Source organism: Rhineura floridana, chromosome 7 (genome assembly GCF_030035675.1).
Source record: "Rhineura floridana isolate rRhiFlo1 chromosome 7, rRhiFlo1.hap2, whole genome shotgun sequence".
NCBI lineage: Eukaryota > Metazoa > Chordata > Lepidosauria > Squamata > Rhineuridae > Rhineura > Rhineura floridana.
The window spans coordinates 50,905-67,861 of record NC_084486.1 but is presented as its reverse complement, the minus strand read 5'-3'; the positions used below and the strand labels follow the sequence as shown (position 1 = coordinate 67,861).

Sequence of the window (16,957 nt, the reverse complement as noted above, 5' to 3'; positions counted from 1 at the left end):
TGACCAGCAGCAGCTCTCTAGGTTTTCAGACAGAAGTCTTTTTCTTTTTTTAAATTATTAATTACAGAAAAACGAAATACAGTCCCCAGATGAGAATCACAAGGGCATGCAAAGTTAGCAGTAAAAGTGTGGAGGCAAGATAACCAAGTTGATTTAGCTACAGTTGACAATTGATCATACAATTCATGTTCAGTAGTATATTCAATACATTTTGACCAGGTAGCAGAAGTTTTTTCTAGCCCTACTGGGAGGTGTCAGGAATTGAACTTGGGTCCATTTGTCTGCAAAGCATGTGCTCTACTACTGAGCTATAGCTCTTCTCCTGAAGCACCTTTTTAAATGAAAGATGGGATTCTAAGCATGTTGCAACAATGGTCACATTTTGCCCTAAACTGTGTGATTCAGGGGATGTTTGCAAAACTTGTCGTACCTGGGTAAATATTGTTATGAGCATGTAAGTATCCAGCAAGACAGTAATTCCAGTCCTATATCTGCAGACCAAAATAGATCACAACAGTGACTCCTTACCACCAGCAATCAGAAACTCTGAAGAACGGCTCTCCAAGGGTGACATATACCTGCTAGAAAATGGGCTGAATATCTTTTTGTGGATAGGAGTAAATGTTCAGCAAGGGTTGATCCAAAACCTCTTTGGCGTGGCATCTTTCAGCCAGATCAGCAGCTCTATGGTGAGTAGGATCACCTTGGACAACAGGAAGATTTCTCATTATTATTATTTCCCCAAAAGATCCAGCAAGACCCAGAATAATGGGAATAATCTTTTGTTTATTTATTTATTAAATTTCTATACCGCCCCATAGCTGAAGCTCTCTGGGCGGTTCACAACAAATAAACATCTGAAATACAAGTAAAAAGCCACATATAACATATAGCAAGGGTTTGCTGCATTTTAACTCATTAACATTGCAAGTTCATGTGCTTTTTATTTAAATGGATACATAGAAGGGCTACATTTCCAGTTACTTCCAGTTGCAAAAATGTAAGAACAAAGGAAGCTGCCTCTCATACCTAGACCATTGGTCCATCTTGTCTTTATCAGTGGTTCCCAAACTTTTCTTCCTGTGGACTACTTGAAAATTGCTGATGGTCTTGGTGGACCACTTAATGATTTTTCTGCCTGTGGTAGCACTTGTAATGTGCTGTGCTAGATACTGTATCATTTTAAATTGCATTTTCATTGCATCTATTTCTTTTATATTTTATTGTATTACAATTTGAATTGTAATACAATAAAATACAGTGTAAGAAGCAATAAAAACACAATTAAAAACCAATATGACTATTTAATGTAATGGATGTGCCTTCGCCTGTCTTCAAACACACTGTGAACCACCTGAATGAAGCTCATGGACCACAGTTTGGAAACTCCTGGTCTACGCTGACCAGCAGTGGCTCTCCAGGGTTTGAGACTGGGGACATTCCCAGCCCTGCCTGGAGGTGCCAGGGATTGAACCTGGGACCTGTATGTTCTGCTACTGAGCTATGGCAGTTCTCAAACCATTTCCAAGGGCAAGAGGGGGTAATGCTATGGGAAGAACTTCACCAAGACTGGGTCGCTCTTCCACACGTGGGTCAGAATGGTATTTGAGATGCATTCATCATTTTCAACATGTGCTAAACTAGGAATGTTCCCTCTTGCTAGTTGTGAGGTCCAAGCTAGCTGTTTACTTTCTCATGTTATTGGAGAAACTCATCAACTTGGGTTACAGCTCTACCTTGTGGTCATAGGCAGGAAAGATGAGTTGAGGGAAGTAGGTTCCCCCCAGCATTCCTCAGTTCGCTTTCCTGCCTCCATTAAACTGGTCACAATCTGCTTTTGTTCCCCTTTTTCCTCAGGTTTTTTCTTCTTTTGACTATTGTTGGTTCTCTTCTAAAGCCTTTCTTCCTCCCTTTTATCCTGCTATACTCTTCCAGTGATTGTTTTTCCTTTTAAAAAAAAAAGTCTGTTTCCCGCCCTTACCCTTTCTCTGCCTGCTACTCTGGTCTTGGCCTTGTTCAGCCAGGGGGGAGAATGAAGTCATAGTCTCTTTCCTTTGCATACAACTTATGTTTTCTGCCTGAGTCCACCGTGCCTTTATTTATTTATTTTTATAACTTTAAAAACATTTTAAGACATTTTTAAAAAAAGGTAAACATATTATTAAAAAAAAGTCTTAAAGCATTATTATTATTATCTTTATTTATACCCCGCCATTTTTCCAAAACTGGAACTCATGGCGGCTTCCAGATAAAAAATACATATAATTAAAAACATACAAAGTCTACATTAAAATAAGATTAAACTATTTCCAATATTAAAACCATACACACATATTAAAAAGCAATTCCAACACAGAAGCAGACAGACCTTTGTGTCAGGTGCATGTGTTGCACTCCACTTGCCTCTTTTACCTTAGATGGGACCACATTAATGGCATCCAGAAGTCAATCACCAGAGGCATGCACAGCTGCTGCGCTCCTTGCTGTCCGCAAGGCCAAGCGGAAGCACAGGCATTTGGAGTTTTCCCATGGTGAAAACAAAGCCCTGGGGGCAAAAAAGCCGTGTACTCTGGAGCCATCCATCTTTTATCATGAACAGCAAGTATTGACCCATGCCTCAAGGCTGCGAAGCACAACAGTGGAGAGATCCCTTTCCCACCATCATGGTGATACAGGGGGTCATGTTCAGCAACAGCGGTCTCCATCTCATTCCTCTGGAGAGAAGGACTTTCTGGGATTTCTAGAGTCTCCTCTACTAGCTCAACAGACCTTTCCAGCCTTTTCTGAAGTCAGACAGCCTTCATCCCATACTCAGGATTCTTTTTTTTTTACAATAATTTTTATTCAAATTTTCATAAAACATTCAAAGACAAAAAACAAAACAAAACAAAAATGATTAAACAAAAAAATAAAATGTTGACTTCCCATTTGTCGCAGATCAAATCAGTTGTAGGTCTATAATATATAACAATCCTGTCTCTTAAATTATATTATAAAATCACTTTCCTCCAGTAGTTATCTTAATTAATCATCAAATCTCATAAACATTACTTTATTCTTTCCACAAAAAGTCAAAGAGAGGTTTCAATTCTTTAAGAAATATATCTATCAATTTTTCTTCAAATAAACATGTCGATTAATCCATCTCGTTAATAATAATAATAATCTTATTGTCATAACCATAGTCCAAATAAACATATCGATTAATCCATCTCATCAAAATCTGTTAGGTCCAATAATTTCAATAGCCATTATTCCATTATCCATATTAATTCCATCTTCCATCTTCCATAGTCCTGTTAAGTCCAGTAATTTCAGTGTCCAATCTTCCATTATCAGTATTCCATAATAATCTTGCTGTCATAGCCATAGTCATATAATAAGAGTCTGATGGGAATTTCCTCTATCCCAAATATTTTCTTGCCATCAATTCTGAATAAGTTGCTGAAATATTGTTGTAAAGTCATATCTGTGTTCTTCTTTTTTACAAAATGCACTGGCTCATCTCTTGAGAGTTTTTCCATTGTCACATGGCTGCAGTTAATTCCATAGATTTTCTCTATATCAAGCTCCATCACATCATTCCAGTCCAGAAGATTATCCAAGCCATTGATAACTTTATCTCTAATATCTTCATTAATTTCTTCAGAGATAACGTTAAATTCCAAACAGTAGATTTTATTTCTAATATCCATAAACTCCAGATCTTTTTCCAGTTCCATATTTGTTCCAATCTCCAGGGCTTGTATCTTCCCTTTATTTTTTCTTTTCTCATCTCTGATCTCATTCTCCTCTCTCACAAGATCCCCTATTTCTTTAAGCTCCTGCGTCATTTTGCTCAGTTCAATTTTCAGCTCCTTACTGCCCTGTCGCAGGGTTTGTTTCGTTATCTCAATCTCATCCATTATTTTCTGAAACATAATTACTTCCAGATTCTCAGCCACTTTCTTGATTGCCATTTTTAAAACCACCAAAACAAAACAAAACAAAAATAAAGAAGAACCACTTCTTATTTCAGCAACAATTGGGTTAATATTCCAGGCTTGATGACATCACAGTATAAACAGAGCAGCCTGCCTTATCTCTCTATGTTCAAGAACACAAAACAAATTTAGTTCCCAGCATCAAAACAGTTAGTGGCGTCGTGAAGAAGCAGATTCGTCAAAATAAAATAGACCAAAAAGAGAATAGTCCCAGACAATATAATGTTCCTCGGAATAGAAATCCCTCTTCTGTTTATATCTTTAGAATGCACTTCCAGGACAGCTTTTTGCAATAGAAACAGAGATAAGCTGTTAATTTCGTGAATAACAGAGAAGAGTTATAGCTCACCCAGAAGTTCTTTAAAGCTGATTCATTTGACAAATCTCTTTTTGCTGCAACAATTTAAACCAAGTAAAAAAAATAATAGAAAGAAGGGTGCTTGCCTGTTAGTCCGTTTTCTCTTTGAAGAAAAGATAAACGTATCGCGTTAATCAGATAGAGCTTGTTCGGAAGTCCGTCCGGCATTGCTGGCTGGACCTTTTCTCATAAATTAATGAAATCCAGTCCTCCCAACAAAAACAGGCTTTTGAGGTTGATCTCTACGTTTCTCCCTGCCCGGGAGAAATTTCATCAGTCAAAAAAAAATGTTCTGACTGATTTATATCTGAATAAGCTTCTTTTGAGGCGGGAGCCCGTCTCAAAAGCAGGCACAAGCGAAGTCACCCTTCCCGGAAGTCCCCATACTCAGGATTCTGATGATGCTGGCCAAGAGTTCCTTCTCAGTGCCAGCATACTGAGGTAAATTAAAGAATCTCTAATGGGACAATTATCTTTAGAGTTCAAGGCTGCCGCTCCCTCTCCTCCTGCTTCTGTAGCACAATGCAATGTGCTTCATGGTTCTGCACACCCTGGTGTGGCTTCCTCATCACAGGCCAGGCCTCCTAGACAGTTGCAGGCACACTCTAATTGTTCTAACCATAGGCAAGCCTCTACTTCCACAGAACATACCTCTACCTCTGCCTTGTTATTGTTGCGGCTGGGTGTGGATGGTCACGCCGTGCCGCGCCACGTCGCACCGAGCCCATGGGCCCTCTCGGACCACCGTCGTTGTTTGGGCTTGGGTGCCACTGGTCTGCTGTGGCCTGCGTTGCCCTGGACTTCGCTGTCGGTCGCTGTTCGGGTGGAGCCGCTGCCGTTCTGTTGCTCTGGGCAGTCGTTTCGTTGTGGCCGGACGCGCTGGGTGACTGTGGCACTGCGGCCTTGGATCGCCGTTGGATCTGGGCGCCGCGGTCTTGCCTAGTGCAGGGGGCCGCGTTCTCGGTCCTTGTGCTGTCTCGGGCCGTTGTTGCCCTGTTACTGCGGCTGCCGTTGCTGTCTTCTGTCATCTGCTGGAATGCGGCTGCTATTGCAGTGTGGACTTTCTGCCCTTGCTTATTGACTATAGGTGCTGCTATTTTTGCTACCAGCTGCTGTACCATCACTGTTGCCAGCTCCGTTGCTGTGGGCTTTGGCTTTGAGCTCATCACAGCTCTGATTATATTCTACTTGCGAGTTCTATCTGCAAGCACTATCTGTGAACTGCTTCGCCATTGCATATGAGTGTCATCTTCATTATTGCCACCACTGACATTATTAGGATTATTGCTAGTTGTTGATTATGGAAATGTGGGGTGTGTATGGATGTGTGGATGTGTGGATGTGATGGAAATTGTACTGATTTTAATTTAAATTTAAATTAAATTAATCTACAGTTACAGAGTGTGATAGAGGCGGGTCTCCGGTTTATTATTGTTGTAGGGTGGGCGGCCTGTCTGATCGGTGGCCTGGGATAGGGGCATGTGCAAGCCAGGGAGGGATGGAACAGGGAGGGTGAGGGGCCAAACTATAGAAAAAGTGGGTGGCAGGCGCTGGAATGGTACTTCTGGCAGACCAGGCCAGATTAGGGGAACAAGGGATAGATGCTTAATACCCATCCCATGTTCCGGGCCTGTCCAGAACCAGACGATAACTGGGGGATGCAGGATTCCTACCGACCTTCGACTGCTGTTATGTAATGCCAGGTCTGTAGTACAAAAAGCATTACACATTCATGATATTATCTTGGATGAGCGGGCAGACCTGGCATGTATTATGGAGACTTGGCTGGATGAGGCCTCAGCTCCCATTCTTGAGGCCATGTGCCCGCCGGGTTTCCGTTATGCACAGCAGCCGAGGGTAGGAAGGCGGGGAGGGGGAGTGGCAGTCATCTATCGAGAGTCTTTAGTTTTTACCAGACCACCTCTTCACAGGACTAAGTTTGTTGACTGCATGTACTGGAGGTTGGGCCCGAAGGGCAGTTTGGGGATCCTGCTGGTGTACCGCCCACCCCGCTGCACAGCAGACTCCCTGGCCGAGGTGCTGGAGGTGGTCTCGGCTGTACGGGCGTTGTCCCCAGAATTATTAGTGCTGGGTGACTTCAGTGTGCATGCCGAGACCACTCTCATTGGAGCCCCTCGGGATTTCCTGGAAACCATGGCTTCCTGGGAACTGCGGCTTAGTAATATTGGGCCCACCCATGTAGCCGGTCATGCTCTCGACCTTATGTTTGTCCTGGGAGGGGAGGGAAGTGCTCTGAAGTTGGGGGTGGTTTCTTCCACCCCTGTGTCATGGTCAGATCACTGCCTGGTAAATATAGACTTCTCGATGCCACACACCCTCCGCAGGGGAAAAGGACCTATTAGAATGGTCCGCCCCAGGCGCCTGATGGATCCAGAAGGATTCCTGACTGCGCTTGGGGAATTGGAACCTGCTGAAGGCCGCCCGGTCAATACCCTGGTGATAGAGTGGAATGAGGGAATCACCAGGGCATTGGACCAGGTGGCTCCGAAACGTCCTCTCCCCCTGAACAGAACTCAGTTAGCACCATGGTATACACCACGGCTGCGTAATCTGAGACAGGAGGTGAGACGACTAGAACGCCGGTGGCGGAAATCACGTTCCGAAGATGTCCGGACACAGGTTAGAGCAGCAGTAGCTGCCTATCAAGTGGCAGTGAAGGCAGAAAAGAAGAGGTTCTTTGCTGCCTCCATTGCGTCTGCGGAGTGCTGTCCCAGGAGGTTGTTCCAAGTGGTCAGAAGCCTGGCCGGTCCAGTTGCTCAGGAACCCTTGGAACAGTCAAAAGCCTCCTGTGACAAATTAGCAAAGCACTTTGCCGACAAAATCGAACACTTACGGAACTTGATCCCGTACGCCGTGGATACAGTGAATGAACCAGAGTTGGCCAGTTGCAAGCCGGTTGAATGGGATTGGTTTCGGCCTCTCCCTTCTGAGGATGTGGACAAGGTGCTCTCAACTGTGAAGCCTACCACATGTCTAAATGATCCTTGCCCGTCGTGGCTCCTTGTGAGCTGCAAAGATAAATTGGGCGAGGGGATTAAGGCGGTGGTTAATGCATCCCTGGAGGAGGGTGTAATGCCATTAGCCCTCAAGGAGGCAATTGTAAAGCCCATCTTAAAGAAGCCCTCCTTGGATCCCCAAGTTCTGAACAACTTTCGCCCAATTTCAAATTTACCATTCTTGGGCAAGGTCATTGAGCGAGTGGTGGCTAATCAGCTGTCAACACACTTGGATGAAACGGATTATTTGGATCCATACCAATCGGGTTTCAGGACTGGACATGGAACTGAAACAGCCTTGGTCGCTCTGGTGGATGATAGGAGGGCAGAGTTGGCTGTGGAGACCATGTCCAAGTGCCTGGAATCCGTGAGTGGATGGATGGGAAGGAACAGGTTGAAGCTGAATCCCGATAAGACTGAGGTGCTACTCGTGGGGGACAGAGGAAGGTTGGGAGATATTGACTTGATGTTCGATGGGGTGAGATTGCCCCTAAAGGACCAGGTCCGCAGCCTTGGGGTTGTTCTTGATTCCAGGCTATCCATGGAGGCTCAGATCTCGGCAGTGAGTCGGGCAGCTTGGTATCAATTACACCTCATACGTAGACTGCAACCATACCTTCCTGTTCATCAGCTCCCATTGGTGGTACATGCCCTGGTCACCTCTCGTTTGGATTACTGTAATGCGCTCTATGTGGGGCTACCCTTGAAAACGGTCCGGAAATTACAACTTATACAAAATGCAGCGGCTCGACTACTTACAAACTGTCGCCGCCGGGAGCATATCACCCCAGTGCTATTCGACCTGCACTGGCTTCCAGTTGTTTTCCGGGCCCAATTCAAGGTGTTGGTATTAACCTTTAAATCCCTACACGGTCTTGGCCCAGTTTATCTGATGGAGCGCCTCCAACGCCACCAATTATGCCGCCCGACAAGATCAGCCACACAGGGCCTTCTCTCAGTCCCGCCAACTAAAACAGCTAGGTTGGTGGGGACTAGAGAGAGGGCATTCTCAGTGGCGGCCCCCACTCTCTGGAACTCCCTCCCGTATGATCTTCGGCATGCCCCATCCCTGAATGTATTCCGCCAGGCCTTGAAGACCTGGCTTTTCAGACAGGCCTTTGGGACTTCCGGGGAGGGTTAATCTCTATGACAAATTGCCCATTACTCTGAACTGTCATTGTTTATAGTTTTTATCGTTTGTATTGTATTATTATGATGTATTTTATTGTAACCGAGATGTACGTCGCCTAGAGTGGCCACAGGCCAGATAGGCGACACATAAATTAAATAATAATAATAATAATTATTATTATTACCTCTTTTCCCCCTAACCTCTTTGCTTTTGACCTCCCTCAGGGATGACCAGGTCACCCTTTCTGTGAATGCAGATCCTCTTGACCCCTTTGTAGATCCTGGGTCGGAGGGAGGAAAATGGAGTGAGGGCTCCATGAGGGAAGAGCACACACCCCAACACGTGTTCCATGACTCTTACTTTGCTACATTGCTGCACAGAATACTGACCACTCTGGAACTTAATTCTCCTCCTATTGACCTGCCTCCAGCCCAGTCTAAAGGCAAGGTAGTGCTGCAGGAACCAAAACCTTCAGTCAAATGTATTCCAATACCTAACTCCTTTAAGGCTATTACCAAGGCTGAATGGGATACCCCACTTCAGTGTAAAAAAGCTGTTTCCTTAACTAATAAACTTTATAACCTGGACTCTGAGTTCACAGACTTATTGAAAATTCTAGCCATTGATCATCCTGTTTCAGCTCTCAAATGTCCTGCCAAAAGATAGAGATACTCAGCTCAAAGATCCTAATGAGAGGCACCTCGATTATGCTATATTTAGAGCACATGAAGCCACTGTTTGGACCATGCATGTATCCTGTGCTGCTTCTTTCTTCACTAGTGTGGCCTTAGTTTGACTGGATGTCTTAACTGACAATCCCAACCAAACTCTGGATCGGCTTCGCAAGACCTTGTTGAAAATTTCTAGGACATTTGCCTACATGGCAGATGCAACTGTGGATGCCACCCAATTTGTAGCCTGGTCCCTTGTAGCAGATGTGATGACCAGGAGGACCTTATAGCTAAAGTAGTGGGATGTAGATCACTTCAAAAGTCATCCTTTCCATGGCTCCTTATACAGGAGGAAAGCTCTTCAGTGAAGAGGCATTGAAAGATGTTTTGGTGGAATCGCAGGATAAGAGAAAGGTTTTGGTCTCCTCACATAGAGATGACAGGCGATTTCGTCACAGGTACTCATCATAACAATTGAGTCACTCCTTTTGTGGTTCCCATCCGCCATAAAGATAACAAGGATACTAGACCAAACAGAGGCAACTGGAACAGATCCCGCTTCTCTCCATGTTTTCAGCAAAACTCCAAGCCCTCCACCTCCAGTAAGGGTGGACAGAATCAGCAATTACAATGATGCCACAGCCCTACAAGTCAGTGGCAGGCTACAGCATTTTTTTTCTAGCCTTGGAGTCTTCAACCACCAACAAATGGGTTCTCAGCACCATTCTTCGGGGCTACAAATCTCTGTGCCCAGCTACTCTCCTGATTTTCCTTCTCCAGTGTCCAACTCTCAGGAGAAGAGGGACATCATTCAGAGTGCTATCCTTCATCTGCTCTCCATGGCAGCCATTGAGCCAGTGCCTCCAGGCGAGTCCTCCTTCAGCATCTAATCAACATTCTTTGTGGTCCTGAAGAAGGATCAAAATGCCTGGAGAGCCATTCTTGACCTCATATTTCTCAACCAATGGGTCATGTGCAAGAAGTTCAGGATGGAAACATTGGCCTCCATCAGGGAAGTCCTTCATCCTCAAGACTTCCTCATGTCAATAGACCTCAGGGAGGCTTATCTTCACATACCCATTTATCCCGACCATCGGAAGTTTCTCTGATTTTTCTACGATGGCCAGCACTTTCCATTTTGGGCCCTTCCCTTCAGGTTGGCCTCAGCCCCAAGGGCATTTACAAAGATTATGGTTGCCCTGGTGACACATCTCTGCTTCCAGGGCATCCATAGTTACTCCTACCTGGACTATTTACTGATTCACTCCCCACCCAGACAGAGGGCTCTTTGAGATCTACAGCTTACCCTGGCTTGCCTACAAGACCACAGCTTTCTAATGAATTTTCAAAAAAGCCATCTACATCCAACTCAGACCCTGACTCATCTGGGGACCTTCCTGGACACTACTGAAGGTACAATATCACTTTCACGTGACAGAATTCAAAGCATAAGGTCGGCGCCCTTCTCCTATCATGCTCCAAACATGCAGATCTCATGTTTCTAGCAAGAGTTCTTGGCCTCCTGGTATCAGCCTCACAATTGATGCCATGGGCTAAACACCATTCTTGCAAGTTACAGTGGTCTCTCCTACCTTATCAGGATGCCATTGCTGCCAATCGGCATCTCCAGATTTGTATCTCTCCAGATCTCCAGAAAACAATGACCAAGGTCACTGGTCTCTGGCTGAAAGAATGATGAATATCAACTTGCTGAAGCTCAGGGTGTCCCATCTTGCTCTGCAGTTCTTCGTAACATAATAATAATAAAATATAATAATAATAATAATAAAATTTTATTTTTAGGCCGCCTATCTGGCCGAATGAACGGCCACTCTAGGTGGCGTACATAATTAAAAATGCAACATATAATACAGTTTTAACATAAAACAATTATAATCCACCAACCTACATCTATACACTGTAAACTAAAATTATCTAGGAGACTTGTATGCCCGCTGAAACAACCAAGTTTTCAATCCTTGGCGGAAACCTACCAGAGAGGGGGCATGGTGAAGGTTGTATGGCAGAGAGTTCCAGAGGGTGGGGGCCACAACTGAGAATGCCCTCTCTCTGGTCCGCACCAGCCTAGCTGACTCTACCTCTCCCATGTTCTTATCGGAACTGACAACAATACTGTGAAAGCTCACATCAACAAGGGGGGGGTGAGGTTGGTGGGGCTGCAGGTGGAGACGTCTTCTCATGAACTGGGCAGAACTCCCTCTCTCTTGTTTAGCTGCTAAATACATCAGCAGCTCCTTGAACATCCAAGCCAAGTGGTTCAGCCACAGAACAATAGATCCAGGAGAAGGGATGCTGAACTGCATGGTATTCCACCAAATCAGATCTCATCTCAGGCGACCCCTAGTGGGCCTCTTTGCCTCTCTGGAGAATCAACAGCTCAAGAGGTTCTTCTCAAGGTTCCACTCTCCCAAAGCAGAAGCAATGGATGCTGTATCGACTCCTTGGCCTCCAGGACTGCTATATGCATTTCCTCCAATCCCAGTTCTTCCTCAAGTACTTCACAAGATCAAGGAGAAAAAGGCCTCAGTGATTCTTGTGGCAGCATTCTGGCCTTGGTGTCCTTGGATCTCAGACATTCTAGACATGGCGGTGTCCCTTCTGTGGAGACTACCATGTTTGGATCTGATTTCACAAGGCCCTCTACATCATCTGGACACCCTGGCTCTTGACAGGAGACTCGTAAGAAAACTTGGTCTCAGTGCAGATGTGAGCGACACCATCTTGGCATCCTTGCACAATCCGCATCTACTCCTCAGGCTGGAAGAATTTCACATCCTGGTACTCTGCTGAAGGCCTCTCTGTATGCAATCCAAAGATTACTACTTTTCTGGCCTTTTTCCAGGCTGGACTTGAAAAGGGTCTCAGACCCAACACCCTGAAGAGGCAGGCTACAGCTATATCTTCTCCAGCTTCTCTTCCCACACTATCTCCCATCTGTTGAAGAGATTCCTTAGGGGGGTGACCCTTCAATGTCCTCCTGTGGTGCATAGATACCCATCTTGGGATCTCCATAAGGTGCTCGGGGCCTTACAGAAGCCACCCTTTGAGTCCCTCAGCAAGTTTTCCCTTAGACTTCTGTCACTGAGAGTCCTTTTTTCTCATGACGATAACATCTGCCCATAGAATTTCAGAATGAAATATATTATCAGTGGCTAAATACCTTTGTGTTTTTTCATTCAGATAGTGATCCTCTGTATGGACTCTTCCTTTCTCCATAAGGATCTGACTAGATTCCATAGGCAGCAATTCTTCCCATCTTTTGCCTTAATCTTATCCACCCCCTTGAACGAGTGTGGCATTCGTTTGATGTAAAGAGAGCCCTCAAAGTTTATGTTTCTAGAACAAAAGCCCGTAGACAAATAGACTCTCTCTTTATCTCTTTCCATTTGGCCTCCTTGGGAAAGAGGGTCGCCTATTCTACCCTCTTGAGGTGGATTTGGGCATGTATAGCACTTGCCTATGAAACACCGAAATTGCTAGTCCTGACTAGAATTATGGCTCATTCTATGAGAGCTGCTGCCACCTCTGTAGCTCTGTCATTGGATGAGATCTGCAGAGCGGCCACTTGTGCATTGCCCAGTTCATTCACCAAGCACTATAAAATTGATATATATGCTTTAGCAGAACCTGCCTTTTGCCAGAGGGTCCTACAGCTAGTTCTCCCTGTTTGATGGACAGTCCTTTCCATATGTCTGTCCCTACATGGGAAGCTTTAGAACATCCCAAGCTGATGAGTTTCTTCAGCAACACAAGAAAGAACTTTTGGTTCCCTACCTGAAATGTAGTTCTGTGTTGCTGGACAGAAACTCATCAGCCTTGTGGCTGTCTCTTCCTTTTTCTTGGTAATCCAGTGTTTTCTCACACAAGTCTAGCATAAAGGGAAGTAGGTTGTTGCGTTCCACTATTGCATGATTTCCCCCCCTTTGACCTATTTGAGCTTGTCGAGGATGCAAACTGAGGAATGCTAGGAGCAACCTACTTCCCTCAACTCTTTTTTCCTGCCTGCGACCACAAGGTGAAGCTGTATAACCCAAGCTGATGAGTTTCTGTCCAGTAACACGAAATTACCTTTCAGGTAGGGAACCAACAGTTCTGTCTTCACTGATTATGACATGTTTGTGACTAATAAATAACTTAGCTGTGACCCATGTGCTTAAAATTCAAACTGACTGTTTGAAATGGTTCCTGATGTGCCTTGAGATGCTCTAACTCTGTCTTGTAGTGCACACTACCAATTTTGGACAACCCCTTCTCGAAGAGAGTACGATCCATCATTGATATGTTCCGATCTCAAAGATCACGCTATATGAAGGTAACTGATGCTTGCTTATTATTTTTTTATCACTACCTTTTGTGACCTTTGTCAGCAAATAATTTATATAAAACTTATTTTTGAATAATGTGAAAAAATAACGCAATACTGGATTAATGGGACTGGTGTGCTACTTTCTTAGAACCTCAGCATGGATTCTTGTAGTGTTTTCACTACATCTGTTAGAATGGGACTCTTATTACATTCCGGCAACCAAAGGTATCTTAACAGATGTTTTTATGGTTGTTTGATATGTATGCTGTCTTTTATATTATTGTACGTCACCTAGAGTGTCCGTTAACTCGGACAGATAGGCGACTCAAAAATAAAATTTATTATTATTATTATTATATTATATTATTAATATATTGTACTGGATACCTTTTGGTTGTACAAACCTATATTCATGTAATAGCTATCCAGTGTTAAAACTTCCTGAGGTTCCAGTACTACTTTGCACACCACTCTCTAACATCTTACTAATCTTTTATTTTGCTTGTAGCTCCTGATTGTCAAGCAGGAAGACAAACTAGATTTGCTGTTCAAACACTTTTTGGTGGAAGATAAGAGCATGAATGGGGGTGCTTCATATGTGGACTTCCTCTGTCACATGCACAAGGAGATTCGCCAGTTGCTGAGCTAGAGCTGGAGATGTGCTGGATTCCAGCACTGACACTTCGATGTTCACTAACCGCCTGATGAATGGGCCCAGCTCCCTCAAGAAGGACAATGCAGAAACCTGTACAATTCCATAATTTTAATACACTCTGCATAAACAGTTACAGTATCTCCCAAACCCTTTGAAGAAGTGAGACATGGACAGACAAAAAAAAAAATCTGCTGGGGGATGCTATTTGATTCCTGACAACCCCAGTTCTAACAAATGTCATTTTAATTTCACTATACTTGATTCAGCATCAAGTAAAAAAGTTACTGCTCTTCAAAACTACACAGTGGCTGCTATATTTGTGAATGTGATACTCTGTATGAAAAGGAGCCAGGTAAGGGGAAAATGGATGGCAGGCCCTACTCAAACTGTAGGAGTTTAATAAAGCAGTCAAGCTACTTTTTTTTTACATATCCACCTTATATGTGGAGAGAGCAATGTGCTATAAGCACATTATAAAGTGGCATCTTCTAGAAAACATCTGAACTGTTTAGCCCAAGGTAGCAGAGTAGACATGCCTTCATTGTAGTTGTGTTGCTGTGCGGATCTGCCTTGGAATAAGTGAGTGATAATGAGCAGATGCTGTTTTGGGGAAAGTGAAATCTATTTTGGGTTTGCATGAACAGGTGTTGCCACCATCCATTTGGGAAAAGCAACATCCTTCTTTTTGCCAGTGTCCTCTTGCTTTGCTGGTCTGTTGCCACTTTCTATTCACATGGTAGGTTTTGTTTGGAATATCCTTTTCAAAGAAAATGGTCATGCTTTCCCCTTTTCACTTTGGAAAGCAATGTTTATAAGTGGCACAGGAATGTGCTTGGAGGTAGATGGATTTAAGACTGAATATAAATCATGTGTTTATTCCATCTGCCACTAAAATTGAAGGACCTTGTGTACATGACAGATTAAATAATCCAGGAGTGTGGGTTCTAGTCCCACGAACAATAGTGCGTGTATGCGTGTGTGTTTGTACATGTTTTTCCTTCTGTCGCAGCTAGTTTGTCTTCCCTTTCATCGCACAGCAAAGGGGAGTGTCCCAAGAACTGTAACTGACCGCATCTCAAGGAGTTTCTCAGCAGTCTTACATACATTTGCAAGTGTGGCCGATACCCCTCCTTTTCCTGCCAAACATACGTGCTGTCTCCAACCAAAATTTAGAAATGTGTTAAACCAGTTAAGAGATTTGCTCCCCAAACCCAGACAACAACCAGACTTCCAGAATACTAATTTTTAGAATTAATATAAAAGAAAATACAAGATCATAAACCTTTCTTCACTTTTTTCAATGCATCTTTTAATTTGTAAAGAAATAAAATTATATGAAGATGTATTTTATGTCATTGTTAGTAAATAAATACTGATTATTTTTTTCCAAGCCCTGTAATTTGGGGAAGGGAGAGAGCTGGTGTGCAGGTGACTCAATCAAGCTCCACAATGGCAAATAAAACTGTTTCTCCTAGCAGTCTGTGAAAGAATTCCATAAGGTGCTTATAAGATTTTGCTTTCTTGATATTTGCATTTCAGCTTTCATTTCCCATTAGGGAAAAGAAAAAAATAGTCTATGAAAAGGCAAAGTATGCTAACACCACCATCTTGAAAAGAAATACAGGTTCCCCCATAGCTACCAGTTTTCATGAATATTGATTATCTCAATGTTAATTTCCTCCAGATCATGCAATAAGGGACTTACATTGCACTCTCTTTGTAGCCTATTTCTGTCAGTGTGCTATTGCATATTCTTATGGGATTGCTCAATTGACTGGCGGGGTGGTTATTTAACTATCCATATCCCTGAACATTATTCAGTTACCCTTTTTCTGCTTATTTTTCTTCACTGTTTAGGGCTGCTACTGGTAAAATCAGTCTTGAAACATCTTGACTCATTTTTATCAGCAGGCCTTACTTCCGCCTGAAGATTAGTTGCATTGGGAGCATATGTGCCAGTGAGAGGAGAACAACAAAGAAGTTACATGTGATCCTATGTAGAAAGAAAGACCTCTTGAATTCAGTGGGACTCGCTTCCAAGATTACAGCATAATAAAGAAGGGAAGATGGAAAGAAAAAAGCTGGGGGATAGATGAAAGCATGTCATAAAAAGTAGTAGGATGCTGGCAAATTTTATCATGTTAAGAGGCTACATTTTATTTCTCAGTTTAAGGCAAACATTTCCCATTGATTCATACACACCCCAAACAGTGAGTAAGGCAGTACAATATAGGGGTTAGTGTAGTGTAGCTGGGGAGACCCAGGTTCATATTGCTGCTTAGTAAATAACCCTGGGTGTATCTTCGTGTATATACATAACAAAGGGAAAAACTAGTTGTTATTGTTTACCTGCCTCTAGTCAGAAACCAACGCTGCTAGACATTTTTATGTGGGCGGGGACTGCCATGAAATAACTAGTCTGTAAAGATCTTTGCTTGGTGGGAAGTTCTAGCCTCATGAAAAATGAAGACATTGTGCTTCATGTGAACCATGGCTTCACCCTAATAGTTCTTTTCAGTTGCAGAACTCAGTCCTTCAATATGTGAAATGAGCAAGTATGCAAGTGCCTCTAGGCTTGTACAAAGTCCCCTTCCTTCAGTCTTGTAATTCAGTTCCACATAGGTTATGCCATGATATATATAAACGTAATTGTGATTAACCAAACAGAGGTTAACAAAACGTTTCAGCTTCCGCCTTCATCAGCTGCCAACATACATATGCTGTTACCAAGGTGGCCGTTATAGAGCTTCAAGGATGGAATGCTCAGAGGGGCTTCATTTGCAGAAGCTAAGTAGTGGTGGTACTGTCCTCCAG

At 43.5% G+C, this 16,957-nt stretch overlaps 1 protein-coding gene across 7 annotated transcripts in view; it reads left to right on the top strand.

Annotated features, from left to right (window-relative positions):
* The window catches only part of SEC24C (SEC24 homolog C, COPII coat complex component), a 64,270-nt gene extending 48,743 nt beyond the window's left edge, over positions 1–15,527 (top strand). For all 7 annotated transcript variants that reach the window (XM_061634585.1, XM_061634586.1, XM_061634590.1 and 4 more), the window contains 3 exons: positions 498–689; positions 13,405–13,494; positions 13,997–15,527. In XM_061634585.1, coding sequence (XP_061490569.1) covers positions 498–689; positions 13,405–13,494; positions 13,997–14,137 — 423 coding nt within the window. In that variant the 3' untranslated portion in view covers positions 14,138–15,527. The remainder of the gene's footprint in view (positions 1–497; positions 690–13,404; positions 13,495–13,996) is intronic.
* The last annotated feature ends 1,430 nt before the right edge of the window (positions 15,528–16,957 follow it).